At 36.6% G+C, this 20,842-nt stretch overlaps 1 protein-coding gene across 2 annotated transcripts in view; it reads left to right on the top strand.

Moving 5' to 3' along the window:
- LOC149785176 (N-acetylglucosamine-1-phosphotransferase subunits alpha/beta-like) overlaps positions 1 to 20,842 on the top strand; it is a 141,833-nt gene that overhangs the window by 56,307 nt on the left and 64,684 nt on the right. For both annotated transcript variants that reach the window (XM_089978975.1, XM_089978974.1), the window contains 4 exons: positions 7,864 to 7,987; positions 11,455 to 11,520; positions 12,780 to 12,835; positions 20,168 to 20,282. In XM_089978975.1, coding sequence (XP_089835101.1) covers positions 7,864 to 7,987; positions 11,455 to 11,520; positions 12,780 to 12,835; positions 20,168 to 20,282 — 361 coding nt within the window. The remainder of the gene's footprint in view (positions 1 to 7,863; positions 7,988 to 11,454; positions 11,521 to 12,779; positions 12,836 to 20,167; positions 20,283 to 20,842) is intronic.

Raw genomic sequence — 20,842 nt, 5'->3', positions numbered from 1 at the left:
ACTCGCGTGCAAATACATATTGCATTCATGGGCATAAAGGAACTGCTTTCTATTGTAAACAAACAATGGACGCAGACGCCAGCACTTTTGAATTGTAAACAAATCATGTACACTCGTGTAAGAGGCGCTTTACATTGTGGTTGTTTTAATTTGTTTCTGAATGAACTAAAACAGATGTTTTGTGGACTGCCACATACCAGCTGCTTTGGCACATTCTGTGTTAACTTTGTGGATACAATATTTCGGATTTAGGCTAGTGAGAATATACAACAGATGCAGGAAAGGGTCCTTACAAATAACATACAAGTGACAAGTCATATACTGTCTTCTTTAGCTGGTGATAAGAATGGCAAAAAATATACTTACAGTTTTACATGCTGAATTTCCTCAAAATGTACTTTCTTAGTTCTGCAAATCCGAGTTACATGAGCCATGTCATAGGTTCTCAATCTTGATTACACATTTCGAAATTGTACTGTAATTTCGATGATAAATGCAATTACATCCTCCTTACTGCACTCAAAATGAAATAAGCATTAAATTCCATAGCATCTTTTTGATCATTGCAGTTGAAAGACTTCATATTTTCCCACATTATGATTTAAAACATTCACTGACAGAAATAGAAACACATTTCACATGTCAACACGCTTCTCCCTCGCTTCTTCAATCCCATGTGTTTCATGTGGAATTGTCACATATAAATCCAGTCCATAATCACGAAATTTTGTAGAATCGAAAAAAAATACCAAAATCTATTCATTCCAGTTCAAATGGAAAGTTATTGCAATGCACATTCATTCACAATATGACTCCAAATTTCAGTTTTAACTAGACAGGCCATTATCTTTTGAAAGTTATGTCGAGCACGCGACTAAGTTCAAATTTATCTGGGCAGAGTTATGTGCGCAGTAATAATGTTGTTGTGTAATGATGAATATGCGCTTGTGTATTTAGTTTGGAATGCGGCATACATTCAGTTACTTTGTTTCATGTAGTGTATTTTGTTATTATAATTAAGCATTAGGTAGAATTAAAAAAATGAGCATATAATAAAAAGGTTAAAAAAGGTTACTGCATTTGTATGGGAAAATATGAACTCACTTTGTCGGATGGGTATACTGCACTCCCAAGGTCGTGTAGTATTTCTGTTCGAAAAACTGGTTCATATTTTCCCATACAGATGCAGTAACCTATAAATACTCGTGAAAAAAATAGGGTTTATTACCATGTTTGTATTAAATTAGGTTTTGCAATACTGAGGTACTTCAAAATAAAAAACAACATAAAATAGGTATTTTTTATAAAAAAACACCGAAATAGAGTATTTAATAAAGTGAAAGCCAAGAACTAAAACTGAGTATAAAACTTAAGTGGAAACAATAAAAGTAAATGTGTTAATTTAGTATCATCCATGACAATATCAGTAATGTGCAGAATTATGTGTGGGATGGTGGTATATTGAATGTTTATGTCTTAATTTCCTCTGATCCTTGACCATGACTGTAACATGAATGACTGTGGTATGTTAAGTATTTATGGTGAAGAAACACTTGGTCAGGATATATAACAGAACAAAAAATTTCAGATGGCTTGATACCAGGGTTCATCTCAGTGTAGATTGGCCCCATATGTATTCTGAATAAATTTCACATTGGGTCTATTTAATAAATTTTTCATCTATTTTTCTAGAGAGTAAAATAGAGTTCACCAGCAAACTTTTCATTCAGAAGTTTTTGAAAGACATTGGTAAATTATTGATATTCAGCCCCATGCTGTGGTAGGTCTCTCCACTTTGTGAAAATTACCTGTTAATTGTATTGAAAACTACACATCTTGTGATTAAATCGAAGCACATGACCAATGAATGGGGAACAGTACCAGTTATGTTGGTTACCTCTAATTAGCAATCTTTTGTCCTGCATAAGTAATAATGAATGAACTATCTATTGAGCAAGACAACTTGGTAATGTGTCACTGGTTAACTATATAAGGAAGTAACCATGTGACTGGTTAAATATATTAAGAAGTACCTGTGTCACTGGTTAACTATATTAAGCAGTAACTGTGTCACTGGTTAACTATATTTAAAAGTACCCATGTCACTGCTTAACTATATTCAGAAGTACCTGTGTCACTGGTTAACTATATTAAGAAGTACCTGTGTCACTGGTTAACAATATTAAGCAGTACCTGTGTCACTGGTTAACTATATTAAGCAGTACCTGTGTCACTGGTTAACTCTGTTAAGCAGTAACTGTGTCACTGGTTAACTATATTAAAAGGTACCTGTGTCACTGGTTAACTGTATTAAGAAGTATCTGTGTCACTGGGTAACGATATTAAGCAGTACCTGTGTCACTGGTTAACTCTATTAAGCAGTAATTATGTTACTGGTTAACTATATTAAGAAGTACCTATGTCACTGGTTAATGATATTAAGCAATACCTGTGTCACTGGTAAACTATATTAAACAGTATCTGTGTCACTGATTAACTAAATTAAGAAGTACCAGTGTCACTGTTAACCATATTAAGAATTACATGTGTCACTGGTTAACTGTTAAGCAGTAGTTGTGTCACGGGTTAACTGTATTATGCTGTACCTATATGATTTTTTATCAGATAAGCTTAGCTAAGAGTTTAGTGACATAGAAGCCTCCGTTACAACTTAAATATTTAAATTTCATTTTAATAAATTTAGTTAAAATATTGTTAGCCACAGGTTTTATTGATATTTGGAGTGTTTTCTCTAATTGTGACAAAGCCACACCACTGTTAAATAAACTATTTATGAAACTTGAATCTATTGATTTGCTGTTTGATATAAAATAAAAGACCAGTGCATCACTGACATCATTTCTGTTTTCAACTCTGATTGACAAATATTATTTGCATTATTTAGAAAAAAGAAACTTCGGACTACTGGTTTACACCAGGAATGAAATAATATTAAATCAGAATTTTAGTAGACAAGGTCACACACAAAATATGACCCAGTGGGGCACATGGATTTTGATATTTTAATGTCACTTGCCTTGGGCCTGTGCCTGTATATACACCATTTTTGGGTGAAATGCCTGAGTTAACAGTTGTAAAATCTATGATGAACTGTCATAACCGTTTAATCTATCATGACACTATATACCCCTGAGACAGCATGCCATAAAATTGTCTTTACAGCAATTTGTTAATAAATTTGTTTTAAATGTTTTAAAATATTTTTAACTATCTTTTATTTTCAAATTTCTGAGCATGAATAGTGGGCTTTTTGTCATTAATAACCATTTTGTGACAACAAAACTACCAGTGACCTCAAAAACAATTAAGAATATCTTCTCAAACCAATAAGAATTGTTTAAACACTAGTTTTTATTAGATTTTAGACCTAGGGTTTCTATTTAACAACATTTCTATATTATATTGCCCCATGCTGTAAGTGAGGAAATCTTTACTAAGGGATGTTCATCATAATATTGACACATGAAATAAGTGAGGAAATCTTTACTAAGGGATGTTCATCATTATGTAGACCCATGTTATAAGTGAGGAAATCTTTACCAAGGGATGTTCATCATAATATTGACACATGAAATAAGTGAGGAAATCTTTACTAAGGGATGTTCATCATTATATAGACCCATGCTGTAAGTGAGGAAATCTTTACTAAGGGATGTTCATCATTATATAGACCCATGCTGTAAGTGAGGAAATCTTTACCAAGGGATGTTCATCATAATATAGACCCATGCTATAAGTGAGGAAATCTTTACTAATGGATGTTCATCATAATATAGACCCATGCTATAAGTGAGGAAATCTTTACTAAGGGATGTTCATCATAATATAGACCCATGCTGTAAGTGAGGAAATCTTTACCAAGGGATGTTCATCATAATATAGACCCATGCTGTAAGTGAGGAAATCTTTACCAAGGGATGTTCATCATAATATAGACCCATGCTGTAAGTGAGGAAATCTTTACCAAGGGATGTTCATCATAATATAGACCCATGCTGTAAGTGAGGAAATCTTTACCAAGGGATGTTCATCATAATATAGACCCATGCTGTAAGTGAGGAAATCTTTACCAAGGGATGTTCATCATAATATAGACCCATGCTGTAAGTGAGGAAATCTTTACCAAGGGATGTTCATCATAATATAGACCCATGCTGTAAGTGAGGAAGTCTTCACTAAGGATGTTCATCATAATATTGCCCCTTGCCATAAGGGAATTAGGCTTTACTAAGGATGTTCCAATGAAGCTCTATCATGATGATGCACAAATTCCCAAACTGGGTATTAAATGATGTAAAATCACATGTGTATATACTCACATATTAGTCAAGTCCAAATTCAAACAACATAGACACTAATCTGCTGTCACATAATGTGCCAGCAAATCAGGGTCTGTGTTTTGTTCCATTTATTGCTTCTAACAAACTGCATAGGTCCAGGTCTATTGGCGCATTATGCACTGGAAGATTTGGGCCTGTGCAGTTTGACATCAGTAGTAATAGTTGATTCTCATTAGCCAAAACCTAAAATGAAGGATATATAAAGTGGCATTGACAAAGCAAAATGTAAAAGAATTGAATAGGATCCATACAGCTGTATACTGAGTGACCACTGTAACCCTCATACTGTCAAAGCTAATGTTTGAACGTTATGAATTTGCCATGAAACGTTTCTATTCTCACACTGATTAATTGGGGTATCTTGATTTTGTCTTATCTATCTCATTGTCTGCTGTTTAATCAGTCAATCTCTACAGCGATTGATCTCCCTCATGAAGGTTCTTAGAAGATCTTATTAGTTTTTCAGGCCATTACAGCGACTTTTTTCATCAAGTTTGTTACCGCATTCAAAGCATAACATCACAATATATACTACTACCTGGGTACTTTGATCTGTTTTCACATTATGCCCAGTCCTTGATCCAAGAAAGCATCTGGCACATGGTCCAACCAATTCTAGTGTCAGTTATATCATGGATACCAAGCATTACTGGCATCAGATTCAGTTAAAAAAACCTCCCACGCTATCCAGCACTGGACTTAGGGAAGTATCACAGACTGACACAAGACGGGTTTATCACCAGTCCTGACTCCATCATGACCTAGTACTGGCTATAGTGACTCCTACTTGTTGGATGCCAAGTATCCATCTTGGATCTTTACAGTTATAGTGAACATATTGAACATCTGGAGATCACATTAAAACATGTCCCAGGATGTATGAACTCCAGCCTCATTTGCTCTATGCAACCAGCTTTGCTAGCTTGGTCGTCACTACCTTTACAGGAGATTTCTTTGTCCCCCCTCCCCAACTCTTCTATGCATGATGATGCACTTTCACATGCACCATTATCTTTCCTTGATCTGACAATGTTCATTAAATACTCAGACTTCATGCATTAATTGAAGAAGTCTTCTGCCTTAAGAATTTTATTAGTTTTGCTGGTTATAGACCAGAAGAGCTTTTGAGATTGCCTGTTGTCTGTTGTCCATCATCTGTCATCCATTGTCCAGTGTTTGTCTGTCCATTAGCACATGGTTGTTACCACTGCTCCTCCTAAACTACTTGGAAGATTGTCATGAAACTTTACACACGCTTCATCCCAAGGTCCAGTTGATCCTAAGTGAAAATCTAATATGGCAACCAGAGCTACCATCTTGAAAATCTTGTTATCACTACTCGTCGAGAATGGATGGTCATATCAAGATGTGGTTTTTAGTAAAAGACTTTTTATGTTGGTACTAAATGAAAAATGATCTGACATCCAGTATGGCCACCATGACAATAGTTAGGAAAATTGTATTGTTGCTACTCCTTCTAAACAGACGGGGTTCCACTTATACATCTAGTATGGTAATGCAGTGGCCATCTTGAAAATCTTATTTTTGCAACTCTCAGTGTTTCCCTTTACATTCAGTTTTCAATAACAAACCCACCAAATTTTAAGTTTAACCTACTGGTAGTTCTAACACAAAGGTTTATTTTTTTACTCAGTCCGGCCCCCATCTGGCATCTTGTATGACCACTATAGCAGCAATCTTAAAATTCTTCTTATTTCAGGAAGGTCATATCATTATGAGGTTTTCACTAGAAAACATCTGATGATGTCTGTCATATGGTGTCTAATTAAAAAAACACTGCTGATCTGATATCCAGTATGGTCTTGCAAATCTTGTTGCTACTCCTCCTTGATGGAAAGTCATATCAGCATTGGAAGTTTTGGTCCTAAATGAAAATGATACTAACCTGAAATCAATATGGCCACCATGGTAGCCATCTTGAATATCTTGTTATTACTAGACCTGTTATGTTATCTAGTTGGTCCCAAATAAAAATGGTGCAGATCTGATGTGTGCCTCAATGAACATATTGAAAATCTTGTCCCAGGATCTCCTAAATGGTTTTTGACAAATTGTCTTCAAATTGTGGATAGTTTGCCTCATCTTACATCTATTATGGTTGCCTTGCACAGTGGCTAATTGGACAGTCTCGTTGCTCAAGAATATCAGAGATGCTCAGCAGTTAAAAAGAAATCTTGAATTCAGGAATTTTGTTTTGGACAGATGAGTGTTAGCCTATTTGAGGGACTGTTATTTTTCTTCTTTGCCATCAGTGGCATTTTATAGACTCTGCATCTGTCAATCTTGTCACCAAGAAAGATGAGTCTTTTTCCAGGCAGCTCCCAGTCTGGCCGAGTCAGCTGCCATTCTATGAGTAAGAGACACTTTTTTCACAATGACAACTACCATCAAACTTTGCACAGCTTTCTAAAAGACACACACTCAGACTGGTCTTTTACACTGATGCCACAGCTATTAACAGATATTGAAGGTATGTGAATGTCAAAGCACTGTGTTGTAGCAATAGGCACCATGTTCAACATGGTTTTGATAGCTGAATTTCAATCGTCAGAGGACAGCCCAGACCCTTCCAAGAATCCCGCTGACAGACAGGCCTGGGAATCAGTCTCACATATAGATTATGTGCTCAACACTTAAATATCGGCATCCATTAACCATCAGCTTGCAGAAAAGGAGGTGCATTCCTATTCATGTTTATGCTGTTAAAAGACCATTATCAGAGTGTGGAAAATGTCATCCAACCTCCAGTTACACTACCACATAAAGGAGGCTGCCATTGAGGCAATCCTCTTTTGGGCCTAGCAACCCAGATCACAGCTCTTTTTTCCTCAGAAGAGAAACTAGAGGAGTAGGAAGGACCCCTCCAAGGCACACAAAACGGGGAAACCCTACCCTGTGTTTTTTTCCTCGGCAAGGGCCTGATTACCAAGAGCCACTATTGACAAGACAAGGGATGATAATGACCAGTTTCAGCCCAGCTTCTTTGTCCGTTGCCTCCAAGTAGAAAATCATGCCATATATAACTGGCACCCATTTATAAGTCTGGGGCAGGTAAGACTAACATTTTGCCACAGACGCAAAGAGACACAAGACATCCACAGATTGTTTACATCATCTGCGAGGACATCCAGAAACATTCAGCAATCTCCCTACTGTTAAAGGTTCTATTATGTTATGAAAACATTGTTAGCATGATTAAGCAAAAACCATACAGATACATTTTAATTGGCATATTTGAATGCATAAAAATTATGTAGATGACCTGATTAGATTTTTGTGCCACAGAAAGTCCTTTATTTTGGCAAAGTTTTAACTCTTTGGACTTTGAATTCTTGGGCTATACAGGAAATGAGGGGGGCATGTGTGTTTTATAAACACATATCTTGTTCCTCATTGAATTCATTCTAGTGTTTTACTGGTATTCTTATGGCTTCTTGGTTTGATGTAATTAATATCATGTCATTTGCATATAATTCCACAGGTGTACCTGACATGGCCTGTACCTAACTGCCAGGAGGGCTGCCCTTCTACCTGGATACGGGACGGATACTGTGACAAGGCCTGTAACAATTCAGAGTGTGAATGGGATGGAGGGGACTGTAATGGTCAGTATTTATAAATAATTGGTCAGTATTCTTGTCAGCAATTTAATCACCAGTATCCTGGTATGCAATAATCAGTATTTATAGGTTACTGCATTTGTATGGGAAAATATGAACGAGTTTTTTGGATGGAATACTGCACGACCTTGGGTGTGCAGTATATCCATCTGACAAAATGAATTCATATTTCCCATACAAATGTAGTAACCTTTTTATTATATGCTCATTTTTCTTATTCTACCTTAGGCTTAATTATATAAACAAAATACACTAAAAGAAACAAAGTAACTGAAAATATGCCGCATTCCAAACTAAGTACACAAGCGCACATTCATCATTACACAACAACAACATTATTAATGCACACATAGCTTTGCCCAGATAAATTGGAACTTATTTGTGTTAGACATAACTTTAGAAAGAAAAAGGCATTTGGTCTACTTAAATTTGAAATTTGAGGTCATATTGTGAATGAATGCGCATTGCAACAACTTTTCCATTTGATCCGGAATGAATAGATTTTGGTATTTTTATTGATTCTATGAACTTTTGTGATTATGGACTGGATTCATCTGTGCAAATTCAACATGACATACATCAGATTGAAGCAGCAACAGAGAAACGTGTTGACATCTGCAAGTGTTTCTGTTCTGTTATTGAATATTTTAAATAATAATGTGGGGGAAAAATATGAAGTCTTGAAATTTAATGTTTATTTCATTTTTGAGTGCAGTAAGGAGGATGTAATTGCACTTGGAATATAGTCAAAATTACAGTACAATTTCAAAATGTGTAATAAAGCTTGAGAATCCATGACATGGCTCATGTAATTCGGATTTGTAGAACTAAGAAAGGAAATTCAGGATGTAAAACTGTAAGTATATATTTTGCCATTCTTATTACCAGCTAAAGAAGACAGTTTATGCCTTGTCACTTGCATGTTTTTGTAGGTACCCAGCAATTTTATGAAATCTGGTATCTATCACCCAACTATTTCCGAAACATTGTATCAAAAAGGTTAACACAGAATATAGCAGGGCATCTGGTATGTGGCAGTCCATGAAACATGTGCTTTAGTTCATTCAGAAACAAATTTAATCAACAAAACGTAAAGGGCCTACTATGTGAGTCTACATGATTTGTTTACAAATCAAAAGTGCTGGCAACTGTGTCCATTGTTTGTTTACAGTAGAAAGTAGTTCCTTTATGGGTGCAGTATCAATTGTGCATACAAGTTCAGTGTCATAAGATACTGCATGATTCTGACAATGCAAATTTAATGCAGAACAAAATGAGCATATAATAATAAATATTATAATGTTTAATGCTTGGAAATTTGTTGGTCTTTTTTCATTTTTTTAAATGGCTGTTATTGAAATACATTATAGTCAGTGTTCATGTTTGCAGTGATCACTGTTCTAATGTTCATGTAATTGCCAGTATTCAGGGGTGCAGTGATTACTATTATAATGTGTAGTACTCAGATATGATTGCCAGTATTCAGGGGTGCTGTGATCACTATTCTAATGTGCAGTACTCAGGTATGTGATTGCCAGTATTTAGGGGTGCAGTGATCTGTATTCTAACATGCAGTACTTGGGTATATGATGGACAGTATTCATGTGTGCAATGATCACTGTTCTAATGTGCAGTACTCATGTATTTGTTAGTCAGTTTTCAGAACTTTAATGGCTCTTTTTAAAGTTTGTAATAGTCATTATTTTTGAGACTATTTTATCAGTTTTCAGGGGTGGCCGAGTGGTCTAAAGCGCTTTCCGTTACGGATCACTGCCATCTCACCTCTGTCTGCGTGGGTTCGAGTCTAAGATTTGGCCAATGTGGGTATGTGAGAAAGCTTGCCAGTAGCTTCTCGTGGGTCGGCGGTTCTTCCCGGGGTTTTCCAGGGTTCTTCCTCCACCATTAATACCGGTCACCATGCATAGCCTATTGTGTGCTGAAAACTGGCGTTAAACCCAACAACAACAACAAAAATGTCAGTTTTCAATACTTTTATGTTTAGTTTTTAGAGCGTGCTATTGTCATTTTCTAGGACTCTAATGACCAGTGTTCAAGACTTTAATGTTTAGCATGAAAGATTGTAGTTGTCAGCAATCTAGGTTTCAAAGAAATAGTTTTTAATTTATCTTCTTTTAAGCTTGTGGAATTTAGTCTTTGCTATTTCTGACAGGGTTGTGATGGCATGAGTCCAATAAAATTTGAAAATGTGCTTCAGCATTGCTCTGTCTAAACCAAACAAAATTAGCGCACCAGTCAGTGAGGCAGATGAAATTTTAGATGTCTGGTTCTGACTGGCTGTCTTATCTATGTATGTCTCTTGCCCCAGGCTTGTTATGTGACAGAATCGATGAAGAATCTCCTCATATCTTTTTTGATTTTTTGGAGAGAGAGATGGTTCCAAGGACAGAAAGTGTTGAGAATGAACAACAGTAAAATCAGGAAAGTCAAATTGTTTGCATTTACAGTGATGATGATAATAAGCATTACAAAAATGGTACAAATTTTTTTCTTCAGAATTTCTATCATATTTACTGATGCATATGATATTCATTAGGGATGGATAGGTACCTGGCTCAGCCACCCGGTCCTGGCCTGGTTTTGTACTACCCAGAAACACCCAGTCCTGGACTGGTTTTGTACTACCCAGAAATACCCACTCCTGGCCTGGTTTTGTGCTACCCAAATACCCGGTCCTGGCCTGGTTTTGTACTACCCAGAAATACCTGGGTCAGCCACCCAGTCCTGGCCTGGTTTTATACTACCCAGAAATACCTGGTCCTGTCCTGGTTTTATACTACCCAGAAAGACCCTGTCCTGGCCTGGTTTTGTACTATCCAGAAATACCCAGTCCTGGTCTGGTTTTGTACTACCCAGAAATACCCAGTCCAGTTGGGTTACCAGACCTGGCAAAATTTCTCTACCAGTCCATCCTTTATATATATATACCCTGCCCATCTATCACACACACACACACACACAAATATATATATATATATATATATATATATATATATATATATATATACACTAGTGATAGATGGGTATCCAGCCTAGGGGTTTACACTACTGGTAAATCCTGACCCAACCTGGGACCTGGCAAAATTTCTCTACCAGTCCATCACTGATGGACATGTATCATCATATTATGTTAATATAATTCTAGAAGAATTTACATCTTATTGTATGTCAAGAGAACTGCAGCAGATTTTACCAACTCAAAGAATTTAAATTTGAATGAAAATCATTTGATAGCATGATTGACTCCCAATCAGTGGGCTGCAGGTCTGAATTGGACCAAGTGGCTTCTAAAACATGCCATTGGATAATGCACTTTACTGCATTTGCCTTGATAGTGATTAGTCTTTCATGTGCTGGTGTGCCATTAGTGCACTTGGTCAGTATTATATGTGTACTATGAATGAAGTATTTGCAAGGGATGCTTTTCGTTTCAGGTACATCAGCCCAGCATGGGGCTGGGCCATGGCATGGTGTTGGAGGATGGCGTTCTGATCCGACAGGTGAGTTTGGGTGATGCAAAACAATTCTCTGACTTTAACATTTTTTCAGAAATTGCAATTCCTCAAATGTTCATTTGCCCTCATATTAGCTTTTATGGAAGAATGCACTCAATATTAAAATTCTTTATTCTAAACGTTTTCTGTTGTCCAGGTTGGGCTAATTTCTGCAAATTTTTAAAATTATCTTTAAATACAAAGGATTGTTTTCAGCAAACCAAACTGACATATCACTTCTTTTTCCATATCCCAATACCCATATTAATTCAAGAAGTGAAGAATCAATGCAAAATGATACTTACCCTGTACAAGTCACTTTGATTTTCAGAAGTCAAGAATAATTTTTAATTGTTTGCCTTTATAGTCTTCAAATTGAGAATTCGTTTGAGACAGTGATAGCAGGAAACAGGCAATTATTTCTGTCCCTAAAAAAATATGGACAACACCTGCTTGTCTTTTCTTATACAAATTAACAAACACAATATGGCTAGCTCAGTGGTTTGAAATATGACCCCCTGCCCCCTGCCCCCCAGACATTTCTATGTTCATTAATGTATCGCTTCAGCATGCTCAGCCACTGATAACGTACATCATCATAAAGAATATATTCCAGATTTGTATGACTTACATAATTTACTAATCCTTTAATAACCACATTATGCAATTTTCCTCTGTTGCTTTTCATCCTGTCTACTTTCATCAAGTTTGCAGGCTACACATCTGGTGGGTCACACAGAGAAATATGTCTCATTTAAATCTGATGGGTGGTGATCTAGATCAAACCACTCTAGTAGCTTTGTTAATTTGTAGAAGGAGAGCAGGAATTGTGAACAGTTTTCTTGTTCACTAGCAGAAATGACTGTCTGTGGCCAAGGAAGTTGTTTTTTATCTTAAGAATTATTATATGAAGGATGCTGCCCTGCTTGATGTTAGTAAAGGTAGAAAGTCATTTATGCAACTTTATCTGTGCAATGGCAGATCTGGGTCTGTCATGTTTGCTGTTAGTAAAGGTAGAAAGTCATTTATGCAACTTTATCTGTGCAATGGTAGTTCAGGGTCTGTCATGTTTGCAGTTAGTCTTGACTTATAAGATTGTATATATGGTACATGTACTTAAATACAGGGATTGGGGGTGTGGTGTGTATGGTTTCCAAAGATGGGTCATTGTTCATTAAGTCTTTAAATCTGTGGCAAACATCAGCCACATATTCCCCCAATTTTTTGGCTCATTAATAAGAATAAATTCATATTTTGGTTTTCAGGTTATTGTCATTCAGGATGTGCCAACAATTGGATGTCTGATCGCTACTGTGATACAGTAAGTTTAATGTGGAAATATTTTTTATGCCCCCATTTCTTGCAGTTTGGGCAACTTGATATAGGCCTGTCTGTCTGTCAACACATACGGATGTGTGTTTGTCCTAAGAAGCCTTTTTGGACTCGGACTTTTTTTGCAGTAAGGTCATGTATGTTTTACAAAAGGCATATTTAGTCTTGTGTGAAAACATTTTTGTGATTTCAATGAATTTTGTTGTTAAAAATGTGAATATTATAGTAAACCATACAGACATCAGATTAAATTAAAACTTGAAAATAGTTCTTGGTTATAAATTCTGTCTTATAAAATCTGAAAATTTCTGTACTTATTAAAGACTACAAATAAGCTTGGCATGTATTTGCATTTTTTACTATTGGAGTTCTTTTATTATTTGTACCATGTTAATAATTTTTGGATGGATATTTGATGACATATATAGAAATTAAAAATGAGATGAAATATTTGTACCAATTAAAATGCTGTGTTGTTTGGGGTTTAATGCCATTTTAAGTGCATATTAGGTTATACATGGTGGCCAGTATTAATGGTGGAGGAATAACCTGGAAGAACCCTGCTAAGAACTACCGACCAATGGGAAGCTACTGGCAAGCTTTCTTACATACCCGTATTGGCTGATACATGATACATGGCTGAAGAGATGAACTCGGGAGGACAAAGGTGTGATGGAAGATATTGTTGAAGGCGAGCACTTTAGACCATTTTGCCACTTGGGGCCCCTTACCAATTAAAATAGAATGTTGAAAATAAATGACAAACTCACTTTAAGAACATATCGAGGAAATGAGAATGTCATTATGAAAGATCATGCGAAGTTCTCATTGGATGTAAAATTATTAACAGGTTAAATAATGTAATAATAATAATAATGAGGATTTCTTACAGCTCCTAATCTTTAAGGCTCTATTCTCTTTACAACATTAGACAACACCTATAACATAAAAAAACATATATAATGATATGATTACAAAAAACAAACACCATGGAATTAGAAAACATAAAAACATGCTGAAAATATTTAAGGTAGGAAACATTATTAGGTCTTTAAGTTTGTTCTTGCATTCTAAAAAGGAGAATTTTAAGAGCACACTCGAATGGGATCACTGTCTCTTTGTGTCTAAGTTCAGTGGGCAATTCATTCCACGTTGCTGGGCCCTGGTGTGCAAAAGAACATTGTCCATATGACTTCATTTTCATAGTGGGAATAATGAGTATACAATTGTCAGAAGAGGAGCGTAATTATCTTGCTGGTGTGTACACATGGGTGAGGTAGGTATGTTGGACTGGAGTCCATCATTAAAATGTAGCACAGAGAACAAATTTTTGTGTTTGATTCCGGATTGAATTGATAGCCAGTGTAGGGTACAGAGAAGGGGAAGTGTGCTCTGATTGTGGTACTCTAAGGATGATCCAAGCAGCTGTGTTTTGAACATTGTGAAGTTTCTGGAGTAGATATTGAGACGAACCAGACAGAATTGAGTTACAGTAGTCCAGTCCTGAAAGTACTAATGAACACACATGTGTTTTAGTGGCATCAGCAGAAAGATATTTGCGAATGGAGCTGATTCGTCTCAGTTCAAAATATGCAGCCTTGCATATGTTCATGACATGTTGGTGCAGTATGAGAGTACTGCCCAGAGTAACACCTAGGTTTTGTACTGACTGGGGGAATTTAATGTTGGTGTTGCTGATATTTATTGTTTGAGGTCAAGGATGTGAATGAAAAAGTCATTTTTGTTGTGATCAGAATGGCCTCAGTTTTATCATCATTCATCTGCAGCTTGTTACATGTCATCAATGACTTCACATAGGAAATGCACCTCTCTACACCTTGGATGGTAGCATCAACTTCAATTGGGTGGGTAGATTTGTATATTTGAGTGTCATCAGCGTACAATTGGTCAGACACTGGATGATGATGTATGACACTTGTGAGCGGCTGAGTGTATAGAATGAAGAGAACAGGTCCAAGAACAGACCTCTGTGGAACACCACAACATAGCTGGGCTGGAGTGTATTCCATTTGCAGACACAATTTGTCTCCTGTTGACTAAGTAGGACTTGAATCACAGTAAGGCTGTATTAGGAATGCCAAAATACATGCTGGAGACGGTGAAGTAGTCCAGCATGGTCTGTTGTGTCAAATGCTGCAGACAAATCAAGGAGGGTGAGGACTGTAATCTTTCTGCTATCCAAAGCAGAGAGAAGGTCATTAACTGCTTTTAGAAGAGTAGTTTCAGTACTGTGGCAAGGGTGATATGCAGACATTGTTCAAAAGACTTTGAATTCAGATGAGATACAAACTGGGAAAGAACAAATTTTTCTAAGATTTTTTATGAATGGGAGATTTAAAAACTGGGCTGTAGTTCTTTAAATCATTATGGTCAAGTGTTGGTTTCTTCAGCAGAGGCTTTACAATAATAGTTTTGAAAAATGATGGGAATTCGTCGGATGAGAGAGAGGTATTAATAACATCAGTTACTGAAGGCAATATTGGATCTAAGCACTCAAGCAACAGTGATGTTGAGATTGGATGAAGTTCACATGACTTTGGTGCAGTCTTCATCACGATTGTATATACTAAATCCATAGAGACAGGTTCAAATGCTGCTAACAGTTGCCACAGAAATTCTGTATCCCAACTGTATGGTCATGACGAGTTGGTTGAAATTGTGATGTCAAGCTTATTTCTAATGGTTTGCACTTTGTCAGACCTGCCATCTCTTACGATTTTGTCATAAGTCTTACGAAAATTTCCCTTAAAATACGGACTTACTGCATACTTGCAAAAGGTATGGAAAACTGATAATTTGTGAAAAATCCAGATAATTGGTTCATCTGTGTTTTATTTGGATCTGGGTTTAATCTTAGAATTAGTAAAATTAGTCAGGGAACCAGACTAACTTTACAGCAGCACCCCAGATGCTTTAAACTGCACATATTTGTTCATGCAAAGCATCTGCATGATCAAGCTGTTGATTATAGAATTTCTAAAAATGGCATCCATAAAGTGATGCATGTTTAAGACGAACACGAAATTAAGATTCTAGAAAGGTATTAATAATCAACACAGAAAAATAAAAAGGAGAATTCAGATTCTTGTTAATAAAAGCTGGAAAGGACACCATTACGTTTATTGGACATCACATGCCAGTTTGAGTATGTCTCGTGGCAAGAGTCATGTGAAATGGAAAAGAATTTCCAAGAATTATGTCAAGTTGAGAGATAGCAACAAGCCATTGAGCTGCATAGGGTTTGGAACTAGAGTTTGTGCAACTGTACTTGTGGTAAATAAAGTCTACTCTTACATAATGTTTAACTTTTAATTACATTTTCCAGTTTTACAATAGCAGTTATTGATGTTTTGTTACACCTTACTGAAAACTGCTAAATCTTATGGGAAAAAAAATCAACTGCCTTACTGAGACAGACTCGTCAGGATTGGCAGGTCTGCTTTGTCACGGAAGAAATTTGCAAACAGGTCCAGAAGGTCGACTGGAAAGAAGGTAGTTGGATGTGGTGTACATTTGTTCCTTGACATTAGCTCGTTAGTAATCTCAAAGAGCTCTTTGCAGCTGGAACTTTCCTTAGTCTTAGTACTGTGGTGGGTTGATCTTGCTGCATGGACTATGGCATTATTCTTAGCAGCCTCATACATTTATTTATGAATAGTGAGTCTGGTGGAAAGCCAGAGCCTTTCAGCTTTACGGCGGTCTCTTTTAGCAGTGCGAAGCTGGTCCCTAACACTGCTATACCATGGAGAATACTTTTGAATTGATACTGTGCTTGGTTGCTGGGGCATGTTTGTCAAGCAATGAATGCAGGCAGTTATCGAGTTGTTCTGCTGTAGTAAGTAAGCAAGTTGTTAGGTTTGCTTGGATGTCAGTTTAAAGTTTGGTTCTATTTATCATACAGAGGTTTCTCTTAGCAGTAAATAAAGGTGGAGGGTTAGGGACTGATGCATCAAGATGGCATATAATGCAGAGGTGATCTGATGCAAGTTCATATGATACCAGGGAGGACCATATAATATTATCATTAGGTCTATGAAGAATCCAGTCTAAAATGTGACAATGTTTATGGGTGGGTTGGTTAACTGACTGTTTGAGGTTGAAAACATGAATGGAATATAGGAGTTTATAATGTGTATGGGTTTCCAGGACAGTCAAAGTTGAAATCTCCAAGAATAGTCAGGTAGCCACCTATCGAATTTCCATACTCCAGAAGATTCGGAAACTGCTCCAGAAAAAGAGATTCAGTCATCTTGTTTTTTCTAGGAGGAGGGCAGTAGAGGCAGAAAAATGGACTGACCTTTGTTCCAGTGTGAGTGTGGTTTGGACTTGTTCAAACAATATGTGGTAAAAAAATTGAAGGTTTTGGTGTGGTTAAGACTTTTGATCATGGAGTTCTTTGCGATAACAGCAATTACATCTCCACGAGAGTGGTGGGGGAATGACTTGATGAAGTAACCGGTGGGTGTTAGAACGGTGCACTTGGGCTCATCGTCTGATGTTTTTAGCTGTGTTTCTATCAGGAAAAAGACATTAATATTGTGATTGTTGATAAAATTAACTATTTTCTGGTGGTCCTACTGATTAGGCATTGAATAATGCAATACGCAATGGTATCTCTTGAATAGTTGACACAAAGGTTGACGGTTTGAATTAGGTTATCTAAATTAATGGCCATATTTTTAAATTGTTGAGCCAGAAAGGGTGAGAGGGAGATAACTGGAATTCTTCTACCTGTTCTACACCAGTCAGCTTTGAAACAACATTTCTTTTTCACTTCCGTTTTCATTTAAGTAATGATGAATGTAGTCTCAGTTTGTTTAGTCTTGAGCACAATGAAGTGTGGAGAGCCAAGGAGTGGTCATTTGAAGCATTTAATGAGGGTCCATCATAGCATAATCAGGTTGACTGGTGAGTATCACAGATGGCGGTTTGTTCAACAACAAATGACATTGTAGCAGTGGCGCAAGACAGCTGAGAAAAGGTCTAATTGTTCTCGTTTCCAAAGCAAGGAGATGAAGAAACACATATGAACTGAAAAGCCAGTGCATGATGAACACAATAAAGTAGACAAAGACAGACAACAAGCACATATATCATGAAAAACAGCACAAAAAGACGGAACAGTTGCTTCAAGCAGGTTAAGCAATAGTGGCCATCTTGTAACATCTAATATGTGCCACAAAGTGCATGCATCAAAGAACATATTGTTACTCAACAAGTTAAATAACATTTCATGTCACAAAATTATGAGACTGACTTTCATGTGACTGTCCATCATAACCCAATGACATTGCTAGATCATTGTGACATTGTGTGGCATACCGTTTCTATGGCATGATACTATTTTTAAATGTAATACAAGGTTTGCTATATGTATGTTGTACCTGTATAGAGTATGAGCAAAATAATAAGGTCCATTGTGCTTAGACAAATGTTTGAGGCCCATTGTACTCTGCAAATGTGTGATGTTTGAGGCCCATGATACTTTGGCACGTGTTTGAGGTCCATTGTGCTCTGGCAAATGTTTGAGGCCAGTTGTGCAGAGGCAGATGTTTGAATCCCATTATTCTTTGGCAAATGTTTGAGGTCCATTGTGCTCAGGCAAATGTTTGAATCCCATTGTGCTCTGGCAAGTGTTTGAGTCCCTCTGTGCTCTGGCAAATGTTTGAGGTTCATTGTTATCGGCAAATGTTTGAAGCCCATGTGTTCTAGCAGATGTTTGAGGCCCAGTCTGTTCTAGCAGATGTTGAGACCTATTATGCTCCAAGTAATGAGACTCAGAGTACTCAGGAACATGTTCAAGGCCCAGCGTGCTTTAGAAAATGTTTGAGGCCCATTGTGCTCTGAAAACGATTCAAGACCACTGTGAAATGGCAAATATTTGTGGTATCAAATTACGATTCATTCGTTTTAAATGATTGGATTAAAAATTAGTTAATATTTATTTTAAAATATAGCTTGAGTGCACTTTGTTTCCTTTGAGTATTTTTAACCAACATGCATACTGTCAATCACCAAAAATGTATTTTATTATCTAATTACCCATTATACATATTGTTTACCTTACCTGTTGATTGGGAACCTTCAGTGGCATCTCATTTTATTATGCCACTCAGTGATTATGAACCACTTTTCATCCATAAATCAAATCACTTCTCATACAACAATTATTTGGGCTGTATATAGTCTTACAGTGCCAGTAGTCCACCAAATCCCAATCAGCCAATCAATCAATCAAACATTCAGTCAATCAAACAGTCAGTCAATCAGTCAATCAACCAACCAACCAACCAATCATCAAAATTAGTGAATTACAAAGAACCTTCTAGAAAGGAGTTTCCTTGGAAGGAGAGACCATTATATATTCATTTGCAGAATATGGTACAGGCCACAATTTCCTCAGACTTTTAAAATTTTCTTCCTCAAACTGAGATTTGTTATTGTTCATTTATCTTTCTTTCTCACTGCTTTGTTTGTAGTAATGAAGTTTTCAATGTTAATTCAGTGTACATTAAAAAGTAACATGAAGCCATATTAAGATAACAGCAGTCTTGTTCTAGTGTGAGGAACATATTTCATCAAATTCGAGGAATTGGTAAAATCTTTTGTCAAGAATAAAAATATGCCTGTTTAAAAAAAAAATTATCGGGTTGTTTTTAATCTTTTTGTTTTCTCTATCAATGAGACCACCCTGGTGGCCTAGTAGTTAGAGCGTTCACCTCGGATGCGGGAGGTCGTGGGTTTGATCCCCGACCGAGTCATACCAAAGACTTACAAAAATTATACTAACAGGTGCCTTGCTTGGTGCTTAGCATTAAGAGGTTAGTGTTTGGACTGGTCGGCCTGGTGTCAGGATAATGTGACTGGGTGGGTTATCATGCTGCATGTCTGCGGCATGATGCCTCCGTGCTAGACATCAGTATAAACTGCCACACTGCAGACATCATAAACATCGTAATGATATGACTGAAAATGTTTTGAAGCTACGTCAGAAATCCAAATCACACACACACATTCTCTATCAGTGACAAATACCTCAATATTGTAAGAAAGACTTGTGACTGATAACATTTAAAAAAATAATTTGACACAAAAATATGATAAATTTTGTGACAAAATCCAGGCCTTGATGTTTAGATGAAGCTGACACCACAAAATGTCACATCAAACCAGGAGGAAGCAGCCCAATCACGTAAAACAAATGCTAATGTTGTATAAAAGGAAAAATGACTGAAACAGATACAGCTCTTGCATGAAATTTATCATTTGTTACTTTTATCCTTATATTTCCTTTTTTCAGTCCTGTAATGTGAGACAGTGTGGATTTGATGCAGGAGATTGTGGTGTGACAAACTTTAATCAGCTTTATCAGATTGAATTACTTGAGAACCAGACCAGCTATACCCTGCCCAGAGGTAAGTATAGTCCGACTTGTCTATACAGGGAACCACTGTATTACTCAGTATTAGGGTATTTGTAATTTGAGATTGGATTTGACACAGGGGATTGGAATGGAACACTATAAACAGCTATGTCCAGTTGATTTAAGAAGGGTACAGTCAGTCTTTCTGTGAAACAATAAGACCCTTTTCCACAATCCATGAATTTAAGTTGTTATGGATATCTATATTGTGTGCTTAACTTTTGTCCATGATTGTTGATTGTCCATGAAGCAGTGTTTTATCTACAAATGGCTTCATGTAAGTCATTTGACTCATCAAGGCAAAACACAGTGAGTCAGAATCCAAACCAATGAGTCTTATTCTAGCCAATGAACAGTTTTCAGTAGTTTTTAAAATATAGTTACATTGTTTAAATACACAACAAAAGTATTAGTTATATAATGTGACTAAAGCCAATAAGGCAATTCCCTTGCCAGAAGCATCTGAACATTATATATTTGTTAAAAATCTTGTTGAAGGTTTTATGTCATCAGACATAATCTGAGCATATATGACAAGGCGTTTATTGTTGG

Source organism: Sinohyriopsis cumingii, chromosome 13, assembly GCF_028554795.1.
Source record: "Sinohyriopsis cumingii isolate HCF-2022 chromosome 13, ASM2855479v2, whole genome shotgun sequence".
In the NCBI taxonomy this organism is placed as follows: Eukaryota; Metazoa; Mollusca; class Bivalvia; order Unionida; family Unionidae; genus Sinohyriopsis; species Sinohyriopsis cumingii.
This window is presented reverse-complemented; position numbering and strand designations above follow the sequence as displayed.